This window comes from Scleropages formosus, chromosome 9 (assembly GCF_900964775.1).
Source record: "Scleropages formosus chromosome 9, fSclFor1.1, whole genome shotgun sequence".
Taxonomy (NCBI): Eukaryota; Metazoa; Chordata; class Actinopteri; order Osteoglossiformes; family Osteoglossidae; genus Scleropages; species Scleropages formosus.
The window spans coordinates 3456796-3480978 of NC_041814.1; the positions used below are offsets into that span (position 1 = coordinate 3456796).

At 45.9% G+C, this 24183-nt stretch overlaps 1 protein-coding gene across 3 annotated transcripts in view; it reads right to left on the reverse strand.

Annotated features, from left to right (window-relative positions):
• Positions 1-24183, reverse strand: part of tle2b (TLE family member 2, transcriptional corepressor b) — a 38494-nt gene that overhangs the window by 1813 nt on the left and 12498 nt on the right. The window contains exons 4-19 of one of the 3 annotated variants that reach the window (XM_018728165.2): positions 20735-20779; positions 14925-14987; positions 14111-14185; positions 13674-13848; positions 13126-13142; positions 8495-8629; positions 7624-7677; positions 6888-7055; positions 6234-6375; positions 5613-5782; positions 5312-5385; positions 4645-4894; positions 4138-4385; positions 3481-3628; positions 2711-2861; positions 2262-2338 (exon numbers count right to left, since the gene is read on the reverse strand). In XM_018728165.2, the coding sequence (XP_018583681.1) occupies positions 2262-2338; positions 2711-2861; positions 3481-3628; positions 4138-4385; positions 4645-4894; positions 5312-5385; positions 5613-5782; positions 6234-6375; positions 6888-7055; positions 7624-7677; positions 8495-8629; positions 13126-13142; positions 13674-13848; positions 14111-14185; positions 14925-14987; positions 20735-20779 (1992 nt within the window). Of the gene's footprint in view, positions 1-2261; positions 2339-2710; positions 2862-3480; positions 3629-4137; positions 4386-4644; positions 4895-5311; positions 5386-5612; positions 5783-6233; positions 6376-6887; positions 7056-7623; positions 7678-8494; positions 8630-13125; positions 13143-13673; positions 13852-14110; positions 14186-14924; positions 14988-20734; positions 20780-24183 lie in introns of all 3 variants that reach the window. The other 2 variants (XM_018728164.2, XM_018728166.2) reach the window with 2 other exon arrangements.

The window sequence follows — 24183 nt, forward strand, 5'->3', positions numbered from 1 at the left end:
GGCCCTGGATTACTGGCATTAATGGATGGAGAGAAAAGCAGCTTGTTAAAACTGTTTGAGCTTTAGTCAATCTTTGCTTTATTAAAGATGACCAGATGGCCTGCAGGATATAACATGGTAAACCCCTGGTTTCTCTCTAATGACATACCCATGCTCTCACTACGAGTTGAATCACGGTTTCTAACACCAAATTGGATGCAATACACACACACACACACATTTTCAGAACTGCTTGTCCCTTACGGGGTCACGGGGAACCGGAGCCTACCCGGCAACACAGGGCGTAAGGCCGGAGGGGGAAGGGGACACACCCAGGACGGGACGCCAGTCCGTCACAAGGCACCCCAAGCGGGACTCGAACCCCAGACCCACCGGAGAGTAGGACTGCAGTCCAACCCACTGCGCCACCGCATCCCCCTCGTTGGATGCAATACTAACAAACCATTTCCCTGCATTTAAAAGTAAGCAAACCCATTATTTATTGGACTTAGTTCAGTTATATAATTGCCTAAGCCGGAAAACAAGAAACTGCAGAAATACTCAATGTTTTTTTTTTTTTTTTTTTAAATCCTTTGTACAAAACCCAGAAAGAGATGTATGCCGGAGCAGATCTAAGCTGGCTCCTCTCTCCACCGTTTCATGCCTCTGCCACGCAATAAAGTAGGACGAATCCCCTGTAACAAGCCATGTTTTAAGACCACTTTGCAAAATCACTTGTATGCAAATTCTGGCCAAAAAAACAGCTGCTAATTGTACAAACCATCAGCTGATAACGTGATGTATTTAACTGCTCTTTCATCAAACCCGTTTTCTTGTTTAAATCAGCCGTGAAAATGGCGGGAGTTCTGTGACATAAGACAACGGGGCAACAGTATTTCCCCAATGCCTGGATGGCACGGCACACACTGTCGCTCCGGCAGGGATCACTGGAGAAAGAGGATTCATCGAGGAACTTGGCACATCCTCAAGTCTCCTCCATCACTCCAGCAGACACATGCGCAATGCCCTCGATGATTACCGAAGCGCCATCCATCTCCGCCACCCCGTTTCTCGTGTCTCTGAGCGGGCCTATAAACAAGGGCGTGCCTGTTTTCTCCCATCCCACCCCTGTTTCTTCTGCACGACAACCGCCCTGGACAAATGAGGCTAGTCAGTCTCTAAGCAATTCCGAAGGAGGTGGCGTCGATAGCCATGAAATACAAAAGACAGAATGGGCCAGGTGTGTCTCTGTGTGTGTGTGTGTGTGTGTGTGTGTGAGTGTGTGCGTGCGTCTGCGCGTCTGTGTGTGCGAGGGCAACCGATAGAGATGGGATTGGTGAAAGCAAACAAGACGGGTGGGGGCGGCCGAGGAAATGGGAGTAGGAGTGCTGGAGAGTGCAGTTGGGGCCGCTGAGAGGCAGTTGGCATTTAGATAACAAAGCTGATAGCCTCTCTCTTAGTCAGAGCCCTGGGGTTACATTAACCACATGGCCTTTTATTCTTCCAAACACTCAGAATCAGGGAATGGGAATACAGCAGCATTAGCAACTCCTACACAACGTATTATCTTTTCATATAGCGCTGCCTTTCTCCATAAAGCTTCGGCGTGGAGTACACGCACTTCATCCGGCGAGCGCTGACATCGCTCTGTCTTCTTTTTCAAAGCGCCCCTTTTCAATTTACGAATTAAGGTTTTGCTATTTTTAAGCGCGCGTATTCCTCCGGTGTGTGCGCAAACGAATTTGTCACAGCGATCCCAAGGCCACCGCTTCCCACCGAGTCGTTCTCCGTACACAAAGTTTTGCTGTGTGATAAACTTTGCCTTCGACCGCTCTGCCCGACGCCAGATGAAAAACTACGTAAGGGTCAAAAACCGCACCCATGTTAAGACCCATGGTGCAGATATAGCACCACAGGGCCATTCAACGATGGTTTTGGAAGGCTCGGCCCAAGAGATTATGTCCCGGCATCAAACTGCAGCGTTCAACTCCTTGCCCTGAGGGAAGCCATTTGGCTCCCCCTTGTTCTTCCCCATGTCTGCGTGGGTTTCCGCCAGGTGCTCTGGTTTCCTCCCGCAGTCCAAAGACATGCTGTTCAGGCTCACCCATAGTGTGTGTTCCACTGATGTATGGATGAGTGACCCGTTGTATCTAGCAGTGTAAGTCACCACGGTGAATAAGGTCTGTGGGCTCATAACACCACGTAGAGTTCATTGGAAGCCGCTTTGGAGAAAAGCGTCTGCTAAATAAATAAATGTAAATAAAGAGCGTCCCATCTCTCACCTGGAATATGCTGGCTCCATAGGGGGTCCTCCACGCATTTAGCAAATTGTCCTTGCCTGTGCTCACAAACCACTTGCCTAAAAGACAAACACACACACGTTAGTGCTACAGCTGGTGAACAGGCTCTATGTCTACACACATCCAGATTTCTGCATTTTTTAAATGAAAAAGAGCAGAGAAAAATGCTGTATTAGCACTGTATCCTCCGGTCTGCGCTGACAAATCAGTCTCAGGGAATGCGTCATCGTTTTCTTTTAAAATGATTTCGTTCAAACACTTAATTATCTCCTGTTATACTCTTATCCTGCAAAGTATTTATTGTCCATGAACATGTTGTGCTGCTCAGACACCACCAGACAGAGGGAGAACATTTTCATGCAAAGCAAGCTTATTGGCACCAACATCCAACTGGCAAGAAGAAAAAGAGTGTGAAAGCTGGGAGACTGTACCGCAGTAGGCGAACTTGAGAGAAAGTACACAGCTCTCGTGGAGGTGCAGCTGGTACTTGTCGGGCTTGGAGACGTGCAGCACCTCCACGTTACTGCTCTCCATCCCAACGGCGAGCCACTCCCCAGTGGGACAGTACCCAAGAGAGAAGATCTGGAGAGGCAGAGACAAGAAGGGAAGAGGGTTCGAGAAGGAGGCGGGAGAGAAGCCATTAGAGGTCTAAACAGACTGGATCTGGAGAGAAGCTCATCTTGGAAACCAATGTTGAAAAACTATGACAACGAACACTGGATTTTGAATTAATGAAGGTCACCACAGTGGGTGATGATAATAAATATCCACCTTCAGTGGTGCAAATAATCACAATGGTTTTGAGAGTGCATTCACTTCGCTACTGACTCTCACTACAATACCTCATCATGGCCCAGAATTGTAGTGTTCCCCATATCATTAGCAGCATGGAGGCACAGCAGGTAGCACTGGCGCCTCATAGCTCCTGGGCTGTGCATTTGGATGTATGCTGAAATATGTTTTTATAGCCTCAGGGCTTGCCAGTTTACATGTTCTTCGCATTAGCTTTCTTCCACAAAACAAACACATGCCCGGGAGATGACAGTGGTAAACCACTTCTCTACCCTTGCCAGGAGTCCAATTTCCCTCGACAGCACAAGCCCCCAAACATGTCTTTAGTCCCAGAGTAACCCATATCCCTCCAGTCTCCAGTTTGTGCTCCAGTCCAGACCCCGCGTTGCAGCCCCGCTCCTCCTGCTACCTGGGAGGTGAAGTCGTGTTGCTGCAGTTGCCGCCCCTCCCTCAGGTCCCAGCAGCGCACGGTGTTGTCCAGCCCCCCCGTCCACAGCTTGGTCCCGTCGTTGGAGATGTCGATGCAACTGGCCCCGTCCGTGTGGCCCTGGAACTGCCTGCGGGAGCCAAGGGCCACATCAAGTACCACCCGTGGGTATTGATCGGCAACAGGACACTGACAGTGAATGGCGTCATGGACTCTACAGACAGATGGTCCTTCCCAGCTCAGACACACTGCTCTGGCTGGGCGTGAACAAGCGTTTTAATGAAAACTTCACTTTCAAATATAATTTTTAATAAACACACGCGCGCACACACACACGCACACACGCACACGCACACACGCACACGCACACACACTTTGGGGTAAAGGCTTGATTTGCAGCACTAACAAATTTTCACCTCTATTCCCCCCTCCCACTTTTTCCACGTGGAAAGACACCGGTAGGTTTTAAATTCCTAATCTGCATAAGACCTTTAGTGCAAATTAGCTGTTGCATCTTTACAGACAGGCAACAATTACACTGATCCTACATTTTAAACAAAGCCCTAAGTGTCTCGTCTCCCTCTGATGTCGCTTCCAGGCCGTGGTGACCATCTCCCTCCCACCTTCTCCCGTCCTCACCTGACCAGGGTCTGGTTATGCAGGTCCCACACCACGATGTTGCCGTCGCTGCAGCAGGAGAAGCAGACCTTGTTGTCGGGGCTGATGGCCAGCGCGTAGCAGGCGGGGGCGGAAGACGTCAGCTCCGCCTTGATGCGGGGTGTGGGCGTGGCTAGGTCCCAGATTGACAGCGTGCTCGCTTCCCCTCCGACGATCAGGGTCCGCCCATCAGGAAGGAGCTTACACGACCGGATGTAATTATCTCTGTTCTGAACGGGCAACACAGCAGTGTAATGATGTGCGAGGAGAATCGCTCATTAACGTCAAAACTACCACTAACAGCAGAGCGGCAGCAGCGGTAGCGGTTCGAAGCCCCGGTGTCAGCTGCGAGTATTACCTCCAGCAGGGCCTATCGCACCGCGCCACTTTGCCCGAGCAGCGGCAACGCGAGACCCGGCATCAGCCGAAGACGCGATCGGATGCTCGTTGGTGCGAGCGGAACCCGGTTCAGCGACAGGCGGCGCTCACCAGACAGTCCAGCTGTGCCATGGGGCTCTTGCTGCCGGGCTGGCTGATGTCCCACACCTTGACGCAGCCCTTGCCGCCGGTGTACACGTTCCGGGTGGAGGTGCTGATGGTGACGGCGCACACCACTTCCCCGTGGTTGAGCGTGTGGATCTGCCGAGCGTGCCGAGGGATGCCGGGGCCCAGCAGGGCGTCGGGGGGGAAGGGGACCGGCTGCATCTGCCCGTCTGCGCTCACGTGGAAAGAGTAAGCGCTGTGAAGAGAGCAAAAGGAAGCACTGACAAAAGTGCGAGAGAAAATTAACACTAACAGTAGTGTACCTGCACTAAATACTAATATTAACAATTAAGCCTCAGCTTTGCGCATTAAAACCAACAATGTGTTACTGGTTCTGTACATTAACACTGACGCTGAAAGAGTGCTGCAATATGTGAGAGCATTCAGCCTAACATAAGTAATTACCATTTACATAAAGGCTGCCTGCACTGTGCACATAACAGGAAATCGCTCCGCAGTGCAGAGCGTGAAAGTGTTATTTTTGATGAATTATCATTACAGGCTGCAGCGATGCCAGGACTGTTGTGCAGTTTAATTAGGGAAGTGGGAGTAGTAAGAGTGTGTGAAAGAGCCACCAGCTCCAAGGATTCGTGAGCGAGCGACTGACACTCACGGCTTGCCCCCTGTGGTTCCGGGTAGCGCAGAGGACAGCCCCGGGGGCCTGAGGTGGGATCGAGATTCATATGCCTGTGGAGACAGATGGGATCAATACTCATTTACTCATCACCAGGAGCAGAGAGATCATTGCCCACCAGCTCGTGAACTATGTGTTATTATTTCAGCAAAAAAATTATGTCCTCTATCTGTACGTAGAGATAACTCAAGCTGTTTGGAGCGTCCCGTACTAACATTTATTAAATGCAGCACATGTTCAAAAAAAAAAAAAAAAAACAGAGATTATGGGGTCTGCCTACCATGGGGCTACGCGTGTATGCGCTGGCGCCGACGCTGATCTGCGGGGACAAGGTGAGGGCCCCGCCAAAGCTGCCGGGGCTGGCAAGCTCCCCATTGAGGCTGGCATGGGACACCACACCAAAATGGGCCGGGTACGAGCCAGGGGGCACAGAGAGTGGGCTTCGTAGGGCTGGATGGGGAGGACAAGAGAGTAACATGTGGCGAGGAATTCCAGGGGTACTGAAATCCCAGCTGTTCACCAGTGAGCAGCATTTATATCTTTTCGTAGAGCAAATCTAGGGTAGAAGAACGGTGATGGTAACAGAGGAATGGGAACAGTGTGAAGGATGCTTAACAGATCAATCTCTTCCTGGAGTTCTCTGATTTGTCATGTATTACAAATGATTTTAGTTTAGACCGCTTATTATGTTGGAATTCACAGGTACAATAGCTTGGGAGTACAAGACAGACAGAGAGAGCAAATACATAAGAAAGAGATCTTGAAGATAGCACCATTACCAACCTAAAAGACTAAAAGCTATTATTATCCTATCAGCTGTTTTGTCAGGGGAGGAATATGTTGTTCAGTACTGTGTGTGTAAAAGAGGCACGGAAGCAAATAAGTGCAGATTTTCACTTACCGAGGGGGTCGGCCGATGAGGCGGGCTTGGTGACCAGGCGCAGGCAGGAAGTGCTCGGCCCAGGTGGTCCCGGGGTCAGGGCCTCTCGGTGCGATGGGGAAGGGGTGCTTGATTTTGAGCAGGGGGACTGGGATTTGTCTGCCTGGATGGGAGAGATCAACAGGAGACAGTTACCAGAGCTACTTATACCGCTGTGAACCTTCTGCTGGAGAACCTTTCATGAGTAGAGTGGAGCCAAAGCAAAGGTTTCAGTGGAGTTAACATATCTACATGACTACTACCAAAGAATAATGAAGACAAAGAACATTACAAAATGAAACCGAGTGATGCATATGCAGGGAGTGTAGTGGAGTGGTGGGTTTGACCAGGTCCTGCTCTCTGGTGGGTCTGGGCTCCAAGGCCTGCTTGGGGTGCCTTGTGACAAATTGGCGTCCTGTCCTGGATGCGTCTCCAGCCTCGTGCCCTGTGTCGCCGGGTTAGGCTCCGGCTTGCCACGACCCCGCTTGGGACAAGCGGCTTCAGACAGTGTGTGTGTGAGATGCATATGCACTTGAATAAGAATCAAAAAGACCTTCATGGTTTTCTTTAGGCCGTCAATTCTTAATTATGCTGTATCTCAACAAAAGAGTGAAAGTGAACTTCATTTGCAGATACCTGTGCTGGATCCTTGGCCTTGCTTGGTGTGGGGCTGCGAGCTGGCGGTGACCCAGGGGCATTGGGGGGACTGGGGCTCCTGGGCAGCTCTTTCCTGAGGGTGGGTGCTCGATCAAGCCCATTACCATGAGGAGAGTTTGGCGGGCTACCGGCTGGAGAAGTGGGATCCTTCACCGAAGAGCAAAGAAACAATGTGGAAAAATAGCACTTTATTGTACACATTTTTGACAATTACGTGCATTACTAAACGCTAATCAGTACACTAAAAACGTGTTCCACTATGTCAGTGTTGAATCAATCTCTTATTCATGTAATTACACAATCAAGAGATTCAGATGGTATGTTGCAATTCAAAGAATTTTTATATTTAATTAACCAAGCAGGATTCCAATAGTTTTTTTTTTTTTTGCTGCACTATGGTACCCTTCAAAAAAGGAAATGTGTTTAAATTAAAATGTCAAAGTAATTTAGCTCTGCTTTAATAGTTTAATAAGCCATTCAAATTAAAATGCAAATAATCAATGGAGCAACTGATGCAGACAGTGCAAATGTCATTGTTGTGGTTTATCAATAGCGCTAACAGAACTATGGTACTTGTAACATGTTATTTAATGTTTTTGATTCGCTTTGGTTTATTTCTCACTGGCCACAGTATTTTATTTCCTCCTAAAGATATTTTTGACCTTACAAACTATTTGTGAAAAAATACACCTGAGCGACTGTCCCTACACCCCACCTCGTTGGAAACATCCACCACCAAGTTGTCCTCGCTCTTTTCCCCGTCGCTGTCCTGTGAGACAGGAACATGGATGCTCATGTGTCTCCACGGACAAACACGGCCCCTTTCACAAGCACTTTCCAGTGTCCCATACAGCCCATTGGGAGGAACATGTACACATCCCTTCAGTTTTGCTGACCCCCCTCACAGCACCTCTATTATCCTCTCAAGCCTATACACTGTCTAATTGTACACATCTCAATGCTTCAATCCTATCCCCTTCTCTCCCTGGAAACAGGGGTAACAGTAATGGCACTTAGTGACCATGGCAACAGTTCTTTGATGCGATCATAGCCTGGTACTCTCATTGATATCTCCATTCAATGACATCACCCCCTTATTTGATTCAGCCGGCCATACTCTGCGGTAGAAAGTGTGTACTATTGCATCGTATAAAGCCAGACGTAATTACATAAAAATTTAAACAGAAGCAGGTGGCTTCAGTAAGTTCAATATTAGCAATGTATAGTGTCAGTCTGTCAATCTGTTCTGAGATATGATTATATACAAATTTTTAAAAGAATATAGGACTTCATTTACCCCAGATTAAAGCCTCCACTGAGACCTGGTCCTGGAGTGTATTTGGTTTTTTAAAAAAGACATTATTTAGCTTTTATCAGAAGTAACAGTTCTACCAATGTACACAGCTCGATATTTTACTGGAGTAACTGAGGTGAAGAACTTTTGTCAAAGGTATCGCGTCCCTCCCTTGACTGAACTTGAACTAAGTCTATGAATTTTTTCTTCAGCGCTACCCTACTCAACGCCCCAAACCACTGACTTTGAAAACAGGATCTATAATGGCTGTGTCCCATGGCGCCGAACCTACATAGTGTGACGGAAGCGTCTCTTTTTCCTCACAGCGCCTCCTCTTGCCATCGGCACCGCCCTGAGCCGAGTAACCCCCCGAGGGACCCTGCCGTTCCTCCACAGGCTGGCTGTCCGTTGAGGACACCGACTTACTCTGAAGAGGGTAGACACATGTGTCAGGGCGACAATCCAAAACAGACACATAGAGATGAACCCAAAACAAACACACAAAGAGACAAACAAATGTAGATAGAGAAGCAGTGAAAAGTACACCTGAGCAACACATGTTTGGAACAAACTGGACAGAAGAGCAACAGCAAAGCAACCCACACATGCCCCACATCTCTAGGAATCGCTGCACAAGGTATCATTTCCTGATCAAACTTGTTAACATCTACATTTATTCATTTAGCAGATGCTTTTCTCCAAAGCAACTTACAATTATTTGCCCATTTACACAGCTGGGAAGTTTTCCTGGAGCAATTCAGGGTAAGTACCTTGCTTAAGTGTACTAGTCCTAGAGGTGGGACTCAAGCCTATGAACTTGGGATCCAAAGGTAGCAGCTCTAACCACTATGCTACCAGCTGACCCAGCTAGTTTTGCATTAACAAATGGAAAAATACTACTTGGTAGCAAATGTATTTAAACTTTTGGATGGTACTGTACACACAAACCCAACATATACTGAAAGACAGCCACACATGAATAAATATATAAATCTGTGCGCAGACAAACACAGTCACATGTAAAGACACACATACACTGCCAAGATATTTACTTTCCTAGACTTTAAGAATGCGTACCGCTCATTCTGATATAAGGACTCTGTCTGCGGTTATATGGAGTTTTCCTCCTTAAGGTCACTTAATCCAGGTTAAAATCTCTCCAACCAAATGCACTGAGCCAGCTGCCATATGTAGTGCCAGGGGATGAACACACAAAAAACTGTGTGTACAAGATAAGGAATGTCACTATAGTCTGCGCTGACAATAAATGTCACATTCGGTTGTAATGTACACATTATTATTTTCACTGATTTTTGGTGCTTTTTCTTGTTTGTTTTGGTTTAATCATGGGCTTAATGAGAGTGAAAAAACTTAGGAAAATATTAGCAAAACCTGAAAATCCAAAAAAAGAAAGAGAACTGCTCATAACTATTTGAAAAGATCAATAGAACCATAGCAGTATCATGGTTTGGGCTGTCGCTTCCATCACATTACACTATATTAAGAGGTGCATGTTATGAAATCTGATTATAGGCATAACTGGTTTGAGGAGGACCCTCTTTGTCAAGCTTACATTACATGTTATTAATGTTTGTGTATGTTTTGAGTGATTTTTGAATGAACTTGTGTCAGTCTATCAAGAGAAAACAGCTTCAACAGTATCTGGATATGGACGTTCTGGATGGATTTTCAGGACAAATTAAAGTTTGCATGCAGCAGATGGGTGTATATGTATAGTTATTCTGTACCAAAAGCAAGCACACATCATTTGAAACCACTTGTCCCATACAGGGTCATGAGGAGCTGGAGCCTAACCCAGCAACACACATTGCAAGGCAGCCCAAGTGGGACTTGAACCCCAGACCCACCAGAGAGGAGGACCTGGTCCAACCCACTGCACCACCACACCACAGCACCTGCCTCCTAAAACAAGTATAAAACATTACACTGTGTGTACTAGGGAAAAACTGCAATTGTTGCTATTGTTAATTTTCTCGGTATACTTATGCTCCCAGACATGACTGAGCACTGGCATAATCATATGTCACTCTTAGTCATTTCCCATTTAGTAAATGTCCAAAATATTGTGTCACTTGTAAATTAGTCTATTTCTGCCATTATTTCATTACATTTGAGATGGAACTGTCTTAGGACTTTCTAACGTTCCCTCACAGTTGACTGATAGTCTGAAAAGTTAAAATGTTAGCTTGGTTTTAGTGTGTGCTAATAATCTCACAGATGACTTCACTATAATTGTAAGGGAAGACTTGCATAAACAGCCCCTGTGAAAACAAACATACTCAAGGTTGACAGATCCTTGCATTTTGTTTAATAATGCAAGTTGCTTCCTTAAATTATATACTGTCACAAACAAAGCCCAAAAGGAAATGTACCCAGCTGCAGGTACTCCAGTTACCATGAATGGATGGTAATGTATGCTACAGAAAAGCTCTCCATTTAAATACTGTGGCTAAACTCAGTGACGAGAAATTATATGTGACAGTTATTATTCCACATAATATTCATATGAGTGATTTTATGGAGTGCGGTGGCGCAGGCGCAGTGGGTTGGACCAGGTCCTGCTCTCCGGTGAGTCTGGGGTTTGAGTTCCACTTGGGGTGCTTTGCGACGGACTGGTGTCCCGTCCTGGGTGTGTCCCCTCCCCCTCCAGCCTTTTGCCCTGTGTTGCTGGGTTAGGCTCTGGCTCTCTGTGACCCTGTATGGGACAAGTGGTTTCCGATGGTGTGTGTGTGTGTGTGTGTGTGTGTGTGTGTGTGTGTGTGTGATTTTATGAATTTCTTTAACAATAAAGTTGGAGGAAATATGGCAGATTGTTATGTCAGATGAAGGTTTAAGCTTTAGCTTCTCACAATCAGCAAGGAATATAGGCTTTTTTTGCCCAGCTTGTATTATTCACCACTTACGCATATTATCCAGGCTAAGTTTTCTGAATTGTAGGAATATTGTAAAATTAAGATTCTTTTCAGCTGAAGTCAGTATTTGTGCACAGCAGACATTACTGTTGCAATCCTTTCCCATGAAGCTCCAGAATGCTCCAGAAACAATTCCAAGAACCAGAAAGAATGACAATATTATGTCGGTTCCTAGGGCAAAAGCAGTGACTCCCACTTAACTTCATGACAAACTTTAATATCTCACTTCCTCGTTAGGCTCTGAAGGCTTTTGCCCATAATTATTTATTAGAACTTATTAGTATGTAGAACCAGAATGCTCTCTTTGATCAAAAAATGAAAGCTTTCTTGTAATAAATAGAATAAATAAATAAACTGAATAAATTGCTACAGTCATGAGGCCCCTAAACTGTGAAATAGTTTAGAAGCCACTATTGGGACGCCTCTTCAGCGAGTATATTTAAATCCAGACTTAAAGCCCATTACCTTTCCTTTAGACATGCTGATCAGTACTGCTAGATCTACTGTCCATGTTGTGGTCAGTCTAGCTGTCCGTGGGTTTTTTTGCACTGCCATTGGCCTTATGTTTTAACCATTTCTCCCTCTTCTTACAACCCTGGGTGTGACATGCTTTAGATGAACTACAGGAGTAGGTCCTTACTGTTGTACTGCCTAACCCTGATCCCCTTAAGACCATGTGATGACCAGATGGGTGACAGGCTGGACATGCACCTGAGCACTCCAGAAACCTCTTGTTAAACACTAATATTTCGTCATAATTGTAGAGTCGGGATGTCCAGGATGGGTGAGCAACCAGATGTTTTTCTCCCATACCTGTGTTACGAGTTTTGCTTCCTCTCCTCGGTTGCCCTCTGGCTTTTCTCCCACAGTAGTCAATAAATGTGTATCTTTGTTATTACTCATTTTAATACTTGCAGGTCTCTGTGATTTTTGCACTTGTATTTGTATTTATATTCTTTGGAAAAGTGCCTTGAGGAAACTTTTTGGGAAGGGTATGGTATAAAAATTCAATGAAACTTTCACTGAACTTTTTAAGAGAGGAACATGAAAGACACAATTCTGACAGGATGGAACCACAAAGAGGACTGTAGTTTCATACATACTGTACTGTCCCACTTCCTACCTTCCCTCACTTTTTATTCTCTCTCTTCGGTTTCTTAGAAAAAGAAAGCTTTACACTTCCAACATTGTGCATTCTCTTGTATTCTTTCGATCCTTAGGAAAGTTAAACAAATGAAAATAAGTGGTTGTATGTAGGCAAAGAAGCCTGTAAGTTTTCACTAAATTATATATACGTTAATAAAGGGTTGCATAGAGCAAAGAATAGCCAAGGCCTTTAGAAGAGTTCGTACAGCAATGAAAGAACAGACAAACACTGAGACACTGTGAAGCCGTTCCCTTTTCTCTTCTTCTTCGCTTTCCATAGCGCCACACTGCCTCCGTCTGCGAGCCCAGTCGTCAGAGTGACGGTGAGCGAGAGCAGCTGCTCTACATCTGTGCCGACGAGCGGCAACACCACAAGGATGCTGGAGGGGGCCCGGGGCACGGACGACCACAGCGACCGTGGTACTCACAGCCCTCCCCTCCCAGCTCCTCAGCACCCCTGGTGTCGCAGTCCTGATTACTCGTGTCACGTGACCTGTGTGTGTGTCTACATGTGTCTGTCTGCTGGTGCATCAATTATTGTATTTCATCATGTCTCCCTCTTCATGCATATGTGTGCACGTCTATGCGTTGCTGTGTGGGGGGAGGGACCAATTAGCCTTACCTGTAGATCTATCTTTGTCTTGGGTTTTTTCTGCTTACTTCCTCAAATAACGACATATTCTCCTTTCTTCCTTCCTGGTTTTAGCTCAGTTATTCACGCACACAGACACACACAAACTGTAAAGCGGACGTACGCGACACACACACAAACAGGTAGGGATACCTGTGTGAAAGACTGATGGATAGATAGCTATGCAAACACACATAAACATGTGATACTCACCCTGCTCGGCGCTCCTTCTGAGAGAGAGAAAAGAGAGAAGGGGGAGGGGTGTTGACGTCAGTATAGATAATAATAACAATGGTCCCTCAGCAAACCAAGGTCAGCCTGAAAAACCTTGCCCTCATGCAGCACAACAACAACCAATGTGGAGTGTTTTCCGTGCCCTCACCCCCTGGTCACTATAAACAGGGCTCTCCAGGGTCTATGTGTCACACTACGTTACTCTGTGGCAGTGTCACTCACATGCACATGTGTGAGCACACACACATACACACACACACACACCGAAACACATGTCTGTGTCTCCAAGAGTGGGACACGAGCTGTTTTATCACCTCTCTCTGCCCCATCTTTCATTCTGTGGTTGCACAGAACAGCTAAGAGCCTCTAACTCGGTCCGTACACAGCAAACTCATTACGGGTGCCATCAGAGGTTAGGAAATAGTGAAAATTACTGCACTATTATTTTAGCAGCTGCTAAATAATGTGATAAAATGATAAACAAAGCAGACGGTGGAGAGTGCAGGTGAAACCCTGCGCAGCGCTACCTCTCAGGTGTTCCGGATCTAGCAGGTTCCGCTCATCTTTGGAGGCCAGGTGGGGTGGGACCCCCAGGGCCCCAGTGAGGGCCAGCAGCCCTGAGCTGCCCCCCAGGGAGAGGCCTGATGGGTGGGGTGTGAGTGGGATGCCAGGGGTGTGGTGGGAGAGGTGCTGGAGCTGCTGCTGCTGGGGAATAGAGGCGAAGAGAGAGAGTTCAGGAAGATTAGAAGGGGCTGCACCGTTCCTGCATCAGCTCATGTTCAGCGTGTCACTGCACTGTGTTCGCTAAAGCGAGGTGTGACTCTGCAAATTTTCAGCAGGGCATACTGCTGATCAGCAGTGGCCATCAAAGCCTTGCACTCAGCTGTGCTGTGAGGTTTGCCAGCCACTGAGGCTCATGGGTAACACAATGTGTACATTCACAGCAAGGCCAAAGGTGACTCACCCCAATGATGGCGTTGAGCTCTGCCATTGTGACTTGCTTGGCTCTCTCCACTGCCTGTACCACCTGCTGCTGGTGCTGGGGAAAAAGGGAACACAGTCCTCCAAAAGTTAGAGGCGTGCCGTCCGATGACTGCGGGCCCACAAACACGTAGCGCGGGGGGCTTTCCTGAACACGGAACATTCACACTGCAGGGTGAGAACGCTCAGCAAAGACGTGCAGTAACACACTCCCTCCTAACCGTCTCACTTCAAATAGCTCTCCTGCATCTGTTTTTAGACTTAATTAGTCCATCGGCTTTGGAAAAACACAGGGAGCCTGACAACACAGGCTTCATGAGATATGATGTGGAAGCACTGAGAGAAGATGAAACCATAACCATAACATTTTCTGTGCTCTGCTCCGTAAGGCAGTGGTTCCCAGCCAGGGTCATGGCAGGCCACAGTGTGTGCACACTAATCATTGCGCTAATTGAACCAGCTCGACTGCCTCTCCGAGTGCTGAGGAAGTCAGCATTAAAAAAAGAGCTGGGAAACTTGTACTCTCTACTGTCTGGCGGGACCTGAGGTGAGAACCAGTGCCAAAACGCATGTGTTTGGAATTGACGGTATCAGCGGGACCCATCTAATCTGTGCTGGGCAGGTCCTTTCTCCAGGTCTCGTAACTGCTTCCTCCATTTTTTCCATTTATTTCAGATGAACTTCTGGCATGTCACTTGCTCGGAAAGAGGTGTAGGTGAGCAGCAGGAGTGCTGTGCTGAGCGTACTGCTGCTGCTGAAGCCCAACTGTGACATCCTGCTGGAGACCCCCAACCTACCTCCTGAGAGAGGAAGGGGATGATCTGAGCACAGATAGCACTGAGCCGCTTCACAATCTCAGCCTGCAAGAGATGGAAACAACAGAAAGGTATTAGAACACAGTCAGGGGTAGCAGGTGTGTGGACTTCGAGGTTCCAGGTTTGAATCCCACCTCCTGTGAAGTATTTACCTTGAACTGAAACAGTGAAAGCTACTCAGTGATATAAATGAGCAAGTTACTTCGGAGAAGAGTACTATAGCTCAATGAGCTGCAGGCAGTCCCCAGATTACGAACGAGTTCCTTTCCTAAATCTGTCTTTAAGTCGAATTTGTATGTAAGTCAGATAATTGTAGATTCCGGGACAGAGCCTTTACATGCTCCGTTACTTTCACTTTGTCCTTTAAAATTGTCCCGATAGTTGACCGACTGTAGCCTAACGCTTTTCCAACGTTTATTGGCGTTTCACCTTTTTCCGATCGCTTTATTGTTTACATTTTAGTTTCAGTCGTGATCGTTTTCATTTTCTTCGAAGCATCATCATAACTTGCATCACATTTACACTTTGGTGCCATGGTTAGGAGGGTAAAAAGAAAAAAAAATTAAAGCAAATACAGTAACACACACGAGATACTTCACAGCAACATGGTCCGACTGAAAAGAACAAAGTCTTTGTCCTACCTCGGACCCACGGATCCACAAGCCAACGAACCGCTGTAGACGCACAATGTTTTGATGAGCATCACAAAGTGGCCCCTGTTTGTTATTACAACTCATTGTATGTAACTCCAACTTTTAATATAATAGGCTTTACGGGGATGGTTTGTAAGTCGGACGTTCATAATCCGGGGACTGCCTATATATCTAACTAATCCTTTTTTCCGAAGCAGCTTATAATGGTAAACTACCTACAATTATATTATTTTATAATTTATTATTTATTATAATCACCACTCCCAGAGTGGGGGGAGGAGTAGGAGAGATTCACGTGAGGCCACATGTAAAACAGACAGGTGTAAAAATAATAAACAGTGAGCACTGGAAAGGCCTTGTGGAGCCAGCTGTACTATTAGGCTTGTGATTTCGCATGGCTTTTCATTGTGAGGCGCTAGAAAGAACTGTATTTAAACAGGGATGAATGGGCCTTTCTTCCGGCCATTTGCTCTCTGCATCTACAGAAAGTTCTCTGTTAATGTGTGAACACACTGCATCCTCTCTCTCTCACCCTCTCACATAAACCTCCCATCCTCATCGACACGCATCATCGTTTTCCTCCCCTGGCACACTCCTCCTCAGAGCCTGTCTTATAGCACTCCCCCTTTACCCCTCTCCTTCACAGTGACCCCACGCCCCTGTATAACACATGTTCCTGGCACGGCACAGAACGGTGCAGCGTTGAAGGCAGAAGCGGACCCAGACTTCACCCCGATTTCTGTCCGACAATGACCCTGCCTCCACCACCCGAACAGGAGAGCACAGCTACTGCTGGGTCAGTCAGCATAAAGTAAAAAAACAGCACATATCAGCAAAGACGCACATTCTTCTTTTTTCTGGAGATCGGAAGAGCTCATCAAATCACAAATGTTCGTTAGAAACAGGAGTCAGAGTCTGTTCTCGATGTTATGGAAAAACACCGGTAACACAACCCATTAAGATGACAAGAAGCTTTCAGGGAAACTTTAGTGAGCCGAGGCCATGAGTAGGAGGACAAATAAAGAAGTAGCCTTGAAAGAAGCACTAGATCCCGTATATCCGATGGTAGTGACTGAGTTTACGCATTTGGCAGGCAGAGTGTATCTGCGTGTGTGCACGGCTATGAGAGAGAGAAGGCAAGCTGCACGAGTAATGTGAAGAAAGTGTTATGTATTCTTACAAATGCTAAAACCTAAACAACATATACATTATAGTCTCTGAGCACTACATCCAACCCTCAACATAATCCTCATAGAAACACATCCCTAATTTCCGCACAGCCTAAGGTATATAGTATGAATACACCTTAAATTCGAAGATGTTATTTCAGAATGCTTTGCAGTATGGACAGACCTGGACAGCCGGTAACATAGTGGCTGGCACTGCTACCTTTAGATGCAAAGGTTGTAGGTTCAAATCCCACTAAGATTCCACACTCAATACAAAGACACAAGACCAGCTACTGTCCTCTGACACCAAATGCTAATAACCACACTGGTTGCCCTATGCTTCATCTTACACTCTGGACAGCGCATGAATGCCAACATAATTTATATTAGAAGACATGCAAAAATTGTTTCCAAAAATACTGTAATGGCAAAGAAATAAAAAAATACTTCCTTATAACTACATGAATCTGTACATAGTCTGGCACAACCTCAGATATCAACTTCCACAAAGAAATTCAAGCATTTTCATTTTCACTGCCTTTCTGAGCCTGTAATGAGTAGATGTCAAAACTAATTCAATGAAGCTCCAAGAGTATTTATAGGCTTTGTATTTATTTATAATGGTATTTATAGCTTTGTAATGCACACCTAGAGTTTTGCGCTTTTTCCCGCTGATTATTTTGCTGATTGACAGTGCGTACAGAGCTGGGTCCTTAGTGAGGACGTGGCGGCAGCGTACGGGCACTGTTCCCGGGGCAGGGGCCGCAGAAGCCTGCCCTGCAGAGCGAGAACCTGTTTCAGCCCCACGCTCCCCTCCGTCCCAGGCAGTGCGGTGTGCCCCAGGATGCGCACTAATGCTTATCGCTCTCCACCGGCTGCCTAATGGAACAGTTCCCTTTCTCTGCAAACATTTAAAGGCAAATATTTGTGCCGAGCAGTGGCCTAATCACTCCCCGATTGTGGTCACAGGCACAGAGGTATTCACTAACAGGGCTGAGATCTTTTCCCTCATCTGCCGCACTCCTTTCATTCTCTCTCTCTCTCTCTCTCTCTCTCTCTCTCGCTCTCTCTCGCACCCGCGCCCTCCCTCTGTCTCCCTCACTCCAACACTCCCTCTAAACTCCAGCCCCCACCCCTTGTCTCTCTGGGCAGAGTGCCAGGCTCGCTTCCCTGGCACGGAGCCATACCCCCAGCCTCCCTCTTCTGATTGATGGCCTCTCCATTTGGGGAGAGCAGGACGGGAAGGAGGGAGAGAGAAAATGCAATAAGTGATGCACCAGCAGACAGGCACATGTGGGCACATGTGCGCGCGCGCACACACACGCATGCACAGCAACACGCAGACATATGTACACACATATGCAAAAAGAGACATACACGGAACAACTGCGGAGTTCACACTGATCAACACACAAACGGTCATACGTACAAATAAAGCCACGTGTGTGAACAGTCACTGACATCAGAAAAAAAAAAAAAAAAAATCAGCATTTCAATTGTGGGCAGAGAAAACAAACACAAAATGGAGCTGATGAAAGAAAAACGCACATCGCTGCGAAAGAGCGGCGTACATAACGGACGCACATGACTGTGCAGTAGTGACTTACACACCGACACACAAGTACGGGCAGAAGCTGACACAGACAAAGAATAGCCGCTCTAAAGAGCATCTGTGCAAAGGCAGTCCTGCAGCCAGAATTCTGCTTCAGTCCTCAAGTACGGTTATTTTTAACAATGCCTCTTATAGCCCAGTGTAAGGACAGCACCCGTCAGCCTGAAAACACACATTCGCGCACTGATGCCTTAACCCAAGCACAGCAGTAACTCTTCTCCAAGCACATTGCTATATAAAACTCAGAAATACTGCCACAATTTAAAAAAGATAGACATTATCTTTTTCTACGGGCAGTCAAGTGTGGACCACAGGCGAACCACATAAAAAATCTGACAGACACACACACGACACGCACGCGTTATGTATACACACAGATAGACATGTACCGTGGCATCTGCTGAAACACAGTACCCAGTGGCGGAGCGACAAACCCAGTGTGCTGAAGGACAAGCTGTAGGGAATTTTTAACAATCGCACCCATTCCAAAAACATGACATCACCCTCACTGCTCAGAAAGCAACGCTATCTATTAGAAAAGAGTCTGCATGCAGCACATGGATGGCGAGGCCTGAGCACACATGGTTGCAGATAAACATCGAAATGAATGCAAACACACGGACACATGCGTGCGCACACAGACACACAGACAATCTGGCCCAACCCCCTGCCCCGTTCAACTGACCCATATAAACACCCACATCCTAATCCAGTTCTTTAAATAAATGGTAGAGAAAAAAAAAAGCCAAAACCACAGAGATCAGCCTGGGATTACAAAGGGGAGGAGGTGGAGAGAAGGAAGGGAGAGAGCGAATCCTATTAAAAGCAAAATCAGTTTGCTGAAAATGAAGGCATTAAAGCAAAGCCCCAGTATGGATGACAACCACAGATGATCTTTAGGATTCAGGTCACAAGCTCTGCTAAAACTGAACTGAGGGAATACACATAAAGCTCTAAGTATATACAGAGCATATGCATGGGTGTCTAAATATGGATACACACAATATTATAGCTGGGCACCTTGATTTTGAGGGGTGGGGGGTGCAAAAACCCACAGAGGTCCACTGAGAGAACAGAATTCTGGGTCAGGCCAAGGCAAACATACACACACACACACACACACACACACACACACACACACACACACACACACACACACACACACCAGGTGGTCATGTGACCCACAATGAAAACCATGGGAGTATGAAGGTCTGCCAGCTGTTTCATGTGTCCTTAAGGGTCTGCTGATTGGTACAGCGGAAATGTATGCATAACGATGAGGCACTGCGTCTCCCTACAGCGATTCCGATAAGAATCACTGCATCTGCTCTTGTGCATTCTAGAGTGAAACCATTGACGGGTTTATCAGCACTGTTCATAATGCAAAACAGTAGTGACATTCCTTCCTTCCGAAGCACAGTAAGAATCAGGTCGCTGTGTGGAATTCACTTCAAGAGAATGGGAATTAGGGCAAGAACTAAATTAACACACATACACACACACACACATACATTTCAGGCCATACAATAAGGAAGCCAACAGGCTACCTAGTAAAATAATCAAAATAAGTAAATAAATAAACAGATATATAGCTACCTGACAGAGGAGAATAGACTAAGGTTACTTTCTATCCTAGAGTATCTACAGAAAGCCTTTTCACAAAGTGGAAGCTCTCTTGGTGTTTCCTGTCTCCCTCCAGCTGTGGAAACTGGGTCAGTCATTGGTCTACAGCAACCTCAGTGGAGCCTGGCTCTCCTCATCATGGTGACACTGAGGCCACTGCAATGCCAGCACATTTCAGTATCTCACAAGCCTGCGTGTCACCTTGGATGATGCCACTACTCAAGTGGACAACACGATACCTCTAAAGATGCGGAAGAAGAGTATCGAGGGCCAATCGCGTTTAAAGACTGGAGGCTTTCCCAGCCACAGCACCATGTTCTCCAGTGCGCACTGTGAGTGTGTGCAAAAGGCTTCATCCTCTGTGACTTAAAGCTGAAAGCAACTTTTCCTGGAAAGAGTTTATGATCTAAGGGGGGAGCGGTGGTGCAGTGGGTTTCGCCAGGGCCTGCTCTCCAGTGGGGTTTGGGTTCAAGTCCTGCTTCGGGTGCCTTGCAGCAGACTGGCATCCCGTCCTGGGTGTGTCCCCTCCCCCCGAGCCTTGCACCCTGTGTTGCCGGGTTAGGCTCTGGCTCACCGTGACCCCGCTTGGGACAAGTGGCTTCAGACTGTGTGTGTGTGTGTGTGTGTGTGTGTGTGTGTGTGTGTGTTTATGAGCCGGTACCTTTGCAGAACTGAAGAAAACGGTTGACTGGTATTCAGCCATAATGGAAAAGATATCTAAGAGGTATGTCTTACCTGTTTGTGCATTTCAATGTTCAATCCATAGGACATCTCATAGTACTGTGGAAAAAATATAAAAAGCACATGAAAAACAACGAACCAATTACAAGTACTCTTCCTGGTTACACTGTTCAAATGCAGTCAACCAACATACATCTAATCATGAAATTAGAAAAATAGGCTGGATTCTATCTCTTGAATATGTTCTTAAGTTTAAATTCACCTGGATTACAGTACATGCAGAGCATCTGCGCATGTCTTTGTCAAAGGATTGGAGCACGCTAAATACAGAGCCAAAGCAACAGGCAGACAATGAATTGCAGAAAGAGTGGATCATGATGAGCAGGAACATGGAACAAGAAGAGCCTCTTTCACCTGCTCATCACCTTTGACCTTCTCCACCTCTCGGCTAGAACCAGTCAGCCTTTCGCTCTGAAGTCTCATCTCACCCCTTCACCCTCACAGCAAGAGGTTGTCTTTCTCCTTCCACACTTCTCACTCAGTCATCCCCCTTTGTCTCCCACTTCTTAGATCCATTTTCTCTCTGGAAATCTCCCATTCTTCTCAAACGCCTTCATTTTTGGTTAGAACAAACTCTGCTGTCAAGCTCAGAATCCTGCAGTAAAACTTCTGCGCCACAAAGTTCGTGTCTAAGGGATCAAACGAAGCCAATACCTCAAGCTGAACCACATTCATTAAAACAACATTCTTAGACATACATTTCTGGACAAGAAACGAAAGCATCAAACACTGATATACAGCATTAAAACATACCCTTGATATTATCAAAATTTTCAGCTGAAAAATTCAAGCAATTGATGGCTTAATGGAAAAAAATAGAGCAGAGAAAAAATTAAAGGTGTGTGGGGAAAAATTAAAGAGTAAGACAGATATACAGACGTACACAGAAAAACGCAGGATACTACTTGAATCGTATCAGGTTACACACTACACCGCCAGCAATAAAAAGGTATGCTTGACTGCAGAAAGGCTGTTTATCCAAGCAGGAATCCATATTTACCGAGTGGAGCTTGATGACAGTATAGCAGTCGGCAGGTTGAAAGTGAGGTATCTGTCAGATACACAGCCAGCCTAGAATATTTCCCCTCAACAGCACAGACCTGCACAAGGGAGCTTTCCACAATAGTTCAGTTTGATAAATATGTCCAATAAACTCAAGCGATACATTCTATTAAGAACATTTAATTTTGCAGGGATGTAAAACTGTATGCAACTTTTCATTCTACCAGAGTAAAAAGTGATGCCAGACAAAAGTCAGAAGCATTAAGTCTCATCTATTTAGCTGACAGTGAATTTTCAGAGTATGTACCAGAGTTTCAATAGCTTCCTTAGGGTGTATTTTTACAAGTCATAAAGCATATATCATCATTGTTTTGTACTGGTTTATTTTCTTTTTTTCAATGTTTAATCATTTTTGAGCAAGGTGCATCTTGCTTACAGCAGACCAAGTCTTGTATGGGGGAGAAAATGTTTGACAGTCCATGGAAGCAGGGGGCGCCATCCAACTTCCGCTGCTGCACTTACAGAGCTCCTTGTACAGGTCGACCCCGACTTACGATGGGGTTGCGTTCTGTGAAACCCATCGCAAGTCGAAAATATTGTAAGTCGAAAATTCATTTAATACACTTAATACACACCAGACTGGGAGATGCAGATCACTGCCGCGGCACAGCATTGCGAGAGATTATCGCTCTGCATATCGCTTGTCCGGGAGAAAAATCAAAATTTAAAGTATGGTTCCCACTGAATGTATATTGACAGCTCACCATCGTAAAGTCGAAAAATCGTAAGTTGAACCGTCATAAGTCGAGGAGCATCTGTATGCCACTGGACTTCCCATGTACTGAGAGCGCCCCAAACTAATCCGTTCACACACGTGTGTAACCTTAACTCCTGAGCAATGTCATTATGCTAATTGTGTCTATTGCCTCTTAGGGTGTTCATGCGAATTTCTGGAACTCAACTGAGTTTTTGTTTTAGATATTAATGCTATTAAAGTGCTCTACATTTAGTACTCTGATCCCCTTTTTATCTGATGTGTAATTTTGAGTGGGTGTCAGACACTCTCTGGAGGAAATATTCTGAACCGTTTGAATGAGCTTCCAGACTTGAGAGATGATTCCCTGCACAGTTTAATTGAAGGTGATCAAGCTCAGTGATGACTATGTATACAGGAGTTGATCTCTGTGTTCAGATCCTGATCTTAATCTCCTCCCATATTAACACAGAGTTAGTTTACTGAACCTTCAGTTAGGAATTTGCACTTTTGTGTGTGTGTGTATATATATATATATATATATATATATATAATCTGATATTGTGTAGACAATTCTGAAATAGCTGAACACACATTTGATGCCTGTCTTTTCATGACAGTTGAACATACTATTTAATAGTATAAACAGTGGCCTAAAGGAGTCTTACCGGAGCTTTATTAACATTACTGGATATAATAATTTTAATAGGACATTTCTGTTTTTGTCTGAACAATCCATAATTATGCATGTTTATGTAACTTACAAAATATGCATTCAATGTGTCACTAGACTGACAGATCACAGAATTAATGTAGAGTAAATTTTTAGCATATTAAACATCTAATTTTAACATTTTCTGTGCTACAACACTGCAGTAGTCAACTTTCCATGTGAGTGCCCGCTTTTAACAATTTTCTTCCTCTTCCCAAGGTACGAGTAACAGGAACCTAAGCTATCTGATTTATCAGAACACACAGATGATGGTATCAATCTTCATTCAAATAATAAAACAATTAATTTAAAATAATCGATATACACACACACACACACACACATTTTCTGAACCGCTTGTCCCATACGGGGTCACGGGGAACCGGAGCCCACCCGGCAACTCAGGGCGTAAGGCCGGAGGGGGAGGGGACACACCCAGGACGGGACGCCAGTCCGTCGCAAGGCACCCCAAGCAGGACCTGAACCCCAGACCCACCGGAGAGCAGGACCCAGTCAAACCCACTGCACCACTGTGCCACTACATCCCCCTTTGGTTCACACACACACACACACACACACACACACACACACACACACACACACACACACACACACACACACACACACACACTTTCTGAACCGCTTGTCCCATACGGGGTCGCGGGGAACCGGAGCGTATCCGGCAACTCAGGGCATAAGGCCGGAGGGGGAGGGGACACACCCAGGACAGGATGCCAGTCCGTCGCAAGGCACCCCAAGCAGGACTTGAACCCCAGACCCATCGGAGAGCAGGACTGTGGTCCAACCCACTGCGCCACCGCGCCCCCCGTTGTAAGACATTTTTGGAAAAAAAAAAAAACATCAGTTAAGTAAATAAAAGTAAGTATGATGAAATTCAGTAGATGTTTCTTCCATGACGCTTCGTATTCAGTAAAGCGTTATTGCTCCAGCCAATATTTTTCATAATGTCGACTT